The following is a 5,235-nucleotide window of genomic DNA, read 5'->3' as shown; positions in this document are numbered from 1 at the left end:
AGTTATTTTCATACAATGATTATTAGCTAAAACATAATCAAATAAATAACATTTAATTATACTATATTTGAATGCTAAAAATATATTCAAATATTTATACATAATGAACATAATCTAAAATAAAAATAATCATTCAAGAGATATGCTAAAAAATCCTTATGACTTTATATGGTACTTATAAATGTAATCACAAAAAATATGATGCAAAAAGAAGTCTTTATATTTATAATTTTATATAGAGAATATAGAGGTGAGATATTATCCAATACAATTTGAATTTTATTTATTGAGTTATTTTAGAATCAAATACTTTCTATAATTATACTTTCCACAAATCAATGCTTATACAAATGCATATATAAATGTTAATATTATACATATATCCTCAATAACCAATGTTAATATTGCAACTATATGAATGCAAAAAATATAATGGTTCGATATATGATTTATTGACATTATAAAATATATGTACATTATTTGTGCATTATGCATAATCAAAGAAGCGACCCGTGAAAGTGCACGAGTACATTGCTAATGAATATAAGGAAATAAAGTTTGTTCACGAGCATCTAAAAAAAATGTTAGTTTCGATTATTATTTTTTCTTTTAAATCTCAGTTCGTGAATGTTAAGGTTTTGAAGTAGGCTTCTTAATTTTAGAGAGATCCTCTTTATGATGCATAGAGAATGAAAAACAAAAAAAAAACAAATTCTAAGAGGAAGAAATATTTAATATCAGGCATTGAAGACAATGACTATCCCCATTAATGTGTGGCTACTGGCTAGTAATTACGATAATAAAGCGTTTGCATGCTAAGTTTAGTATATTATTAAACGCGTAAACTTTCTCTAAACTATTGATTCATTTATACGTTTTACTTCTTCTGTTATTGTCGGTTGTAAAAAATATTAATCAACTCCTCAAAAGGCTTGGTTGATATTTAATTCCCAACACATTATACATGAATATCATATTAATCTCGTTAAGTAATAATGTAATATAGATATTTTTTATATTGAAGAAAAACCTTATAAAGGGTCATGCCAAAGGAATAAAAATTTATTGTCTCAAATAATATTCTGAATTATGTCTTATATTAAATAATATAATATATTTGTATTTTCTCACTTTTGGAGAGTTTCTAGTTTTAAAAATGTGTTAAAATGTATAACTAATATAGTAATATTAACTTCATCCTTTCATAGTAAAAAGGTATGACTCGTGAATTATAAGACTCGTGTGTATTTTATCATACTTTAGAAATAATATTAATTTCTTAACCATTGTAACATAAATAAATCATTAAAATTTATCCTTATTTTTTCAATAAAAAAACCTTCTCATTACATATCTCCTCTCTATATATATCGGGTATACACTTACATGTAGATTCACTGAAACAATTGAAAAACATTGTAAACTCACAAATTCTCCACCACAAAGAAAAATGAATTCCACAAAAGTTTCATACTTTTTATTAACCCTTTCCATGATCCTCATTTCTCAATCTCCTATGCTAGCATTAGGAGATAGCTTGTTTGAAATTATATGCAAAGATGACCTAAAAGAAACTATAGTCTGCCTTCAACTTCTGAAAACTGACCCTCAAATCTCTTCAGCCACAAACTATTTTGACCTTTCCATTTTCATAATGGATTTTGCATTAAAGAAAGGAATTGAAGGCCAAAACTTCTTTATAAACTTGGGTAAGAAAAATCCATCTCAAGCCATTAATCAATGTGCAACAATTTACTACAATTCGATTATCACAGCATTCAAAGGTGGAAAGAGAGAGTTGAAGGAGCATGCTGATATTGCAAGGTATGAAACCACAGTTGCTGGTGATGGAAGTAAAAATTGTTCCAGTGCTATTGAAGCAGAAAAGATTTCCAATCCTGCTATTGATGATATAAATGACAAAATGTCTATACTAAGTGACGCTGCATTTATAGCTGTGGTCCATTATGAAAATGAGAAGAGAAATAATGGGATTGGACTTTAGGATCTCTCCATTATATTAGTACGAACTGTATTGGGAAATATGAATTAATAAAATCCTTATAAAGCGGGTTTATGGTATTTTTTACTTTCTTATCTAGATTGTTGGTTTGTTGAATTGTCACTGACTGAATAAATATTAGGGGAATGATCAAAATCGTTTTTTATATGAATTATTAGTCGTCTACTTTACGTTAGGGGAAAAAATAAATATATTACGTTTGAGATTGGTTCAAGTTGTGAGATGTTTTAAAAAATTGGTGTAAAGATCCCTAGTTTAAAGTAATTGTAACCAGCATTAATCTTAAATCAGTCATATAAAAAATGTATATATTTAATCTTTTTATAAGTACAAATTTAGTTTCTTATGATATTATTTACAGAATTCAACATAAACACGCCTACCTCTCTGCTGTTTTGTTTCTATGCATGCAACTAAGCTATTAAGTAGAAATGACATCCTCTCACGGGAAGTGATAAATTTAAAAGTTTTTAATTTATTTAATTTAAAAATAAAATAAAATTTATTGTGGAGATTATCCCAAGCTTATTAAGTGAATGAAGATTACATGTTCTAAAATTATGTCTTCACTATGTTTTATCTAATAAAATTTTGACATATAATAAAAAAATTCACATATAATTTTAATTTTATTTTTTACTACTCAAATTTTTGTAATCAAAATCAAAATTTTATTGCATGTGACATAACTAAGGATATGATTTTGTAATACATGATCTCCATTCCTTACCGTTCACCCACAAGGTGTTTATTTCTTGAGAACATGTTATTTTACTTGTAGAAAACATTCTTAAACCTTTCCTTATTTGTTTTTTATTATTTATATGTCAAATAAATCATATATAATATATAATTTATTTGCATATATTTGATAAAGTAGAACTTCTAATATTCAAGAAAATTTACCTCCTCTTTTTCACTATTCTTTGGAATGGAAATAAGTTTAACCCATTTTCGTGTAAAAAAAAAATTCAATTTCAACTGTGAACCTTTATATTTGGTATAGATTACTCATTGAAAATGTAATATCTGGTGTCTGGTAATTCAATCTAAATTTTCACTATAAGTAGCTATTTTTGGTTGGCATCTTACACCAACGCAACTACTAAATCCGTTGATGAAAATTAAAGTAGCCTGAATTAGGAATTGCGGGTTAGAAGCACCATAACTAAGTAGTTATATATGAGATGCATTAATACACAACAAACAAAGAACTAATTCACATATTCTTGCGTTTATAAATGGAATGTGTGGACACTTCAAAATCAAAAGGGGAGCATAGTAAAAAACGTAGTCCTCAATGTCAGTTTAATTGGGAGAGCCCTAAAACATTAAGCATGATTATGGTTTGGATTCAAATATGCAATTGTTCTCTTTTAAAAAAATTGCCTATAAAAAACTAAGTCCATAGCATATATTCGTACAAATACAATTAGCATCTAAACCTAATTACCTAGCTAGCTACTATACATGGACCAATAGGTTCTTCTGTTTTGTTATTAGTAAATGAATATGGTTCAATTCAACTATACGTGTTAATTTTGGTTTCTTTTCTACCGGCTAAATAAGTGGACATAAATCATTTATTCCTAATGGTGTTCCATTCGTTGTCTGATCCGATTAGAATGTTATTTTTCGTTACGTTTTGTTTTTAAACTTTTTATTTTATTTATATAAAATACGTGATTAAACTAGGATAGAAAATGGAACAACACTGTTGGAATAAATGATCATTATCCATATAAGTGAACATGTACCTTCTCTATCATTCGGGTGAATGAATGCTCTAATTGTGATTGTGTTGAGTTTACACTAATTGGGAAAATTGTTGAAAAATGTGTGATATCATTGCAATTTAAACATGAGGCTAAATTACAATTTATAAGTGCATAGTGGCTAGATTGAGAGTTATATAATTCTTACTCTCTGATCCAACAATTCAACCATATTTTCCTTTTCAAGCAGAATATAACTTCATCACGGAACATTACATCTTCTACTTTGTTAATTCTTTAAGTTTGATTAATCCATTAAGCTTTGATCACAAACTGATACACTGGCCACTTGAAATGTTAATCTTACAATTATTATTATTTTCTTTATCAAAAAATGAGAATTATTTTCTTAAAAACAAAAAATGAATTTTATTAATTAAACTAACTTTAACAGCAAAGTAGAAACCCTACTATCTTCTAAAAAGGTGGAAGGAACCTACGACTATCAAAAGCTCCAAATCTAAGAATTAATGTTTGGATAACCAATTATGATGGGTTTTAGTAGAGTCCTAATAAGTAGGAGTTTTAAAACTGAATGACTCAAATTTAAGACCTTCAATTAAGATTTTATTAATAAAAGCTCTCTTAAAAATTAGGATATAAATGCAAACATAGTTCATTTGTATCATTCGATCCAACCTGAAAGGAACATTATCCTGTTAGAGTCACTTATTTGGTCGACCAAGAATCATAACTATTAAATTACATTACTTAAACTACTTGCAACTTTATGCTCATGTGAACATTTTACTGGTGGAGTTTTCCTTGGATATTTGTAGACCATGAATCAGACAACACGGACTTGATAGGATGCACCAGATGCAGAGCTGACTCGATCAGGATCATGCACCAGATGCAGAGCTGGCTTGGTCAGGATCATGCACCAGATACAGAGCTGGCTCGGTCAAGATCATGCACTAGATGCAGAGCTAGCTCGGTCAGATTTGTGCACCACACGCCTTGGAGTCTCAGTCAGTTTTGTGCATCAGATGTGGAAGCAATCTCGGTCAGGCCTTGGCTCAATGGACCACGTGCACCAAAACAGAATTGGCTAGTCTCTCTTGAAGTCATGCATGATGGTTGCAGTAGAGTTTTCTTATTGCACATTTAACACATGCTTAATTAATATAGAGCATGTGTTTTCTAGTTTGTTAAGATGGTTAGTTAGTTAGTTATGTTACTTGCATAACAAGCCATCATGTATATAAGGAACATCAATGTATCTTTATAATCAATCAATGAAATTACATTCTTCACACATCTATCTTCTCTTCTAAAAAAATATGGTATCACAGCTCTCAAATTGAGAGCTCTGCTGCACCATCATTCTATCATTCTCAATATTCATACAACTACATACACTTAATTCCATCGTCTGCCTCAATCAACAAAATGGAGGCTGAATCAAACCAAACACAACATTCACAACAAAGCATT

General features: G+C 28.9%; 1 protein-coding gene across 1 annotated transcript; it reads left to right on the top strand.

The window, feature by feature from the left end:
• The first annotated feature begins 1,385 nt into the window (after positions 1–1,385).
• Positions 1,386–2,084, top strand: LOC109341539. Its single transcript, XM_019579475.1, has one exon. It carries the CDS (start codon positions 1,451–1,453, stop codon positions 2,003–2,005), a length of 555 nt encoding a protein of 184 aa, XP_019435020.1. The 5' UTR covers positions 1,386–1,450; the 3' UTR covers positions 2,006–2,084.
• Positions 2,085–5,235: the final 3,151 nt, after the last annotated feature.

This window comes from Lupinus angustifolius, unplaced genomic scaffold, assembly GCF_001865875.1.
Source record: "Lupinus angustifolius cultivar Tanjil unplaced genomic scaffold, LupAngTanjil_v1.0 Scaffold_497, whole genome shotgun sequence".
In the NCBI taxonomy this organism is placed as follows: domain Eukaryota; kingdom Viridiplantae; phylum Streptophyta; class Magnoliopsida; order Fabales; family Fabaceae; genus Lupinus; species Lupinus angustifolius.
The sequence above is the reverse complement of the archived record's forward strand: the minus strand, read 5'-3'. Positions and strand labels throughout refer to the sequence as shown.

Coding starts and splice junctions, on each gene's coding strand:
- LOC109341539 (XM_019579475.1), top strand. CDS start 1,451: ATGAATTCCACAAAAGTTTCATACTTTTTATTAACCCTTTCCATGATC.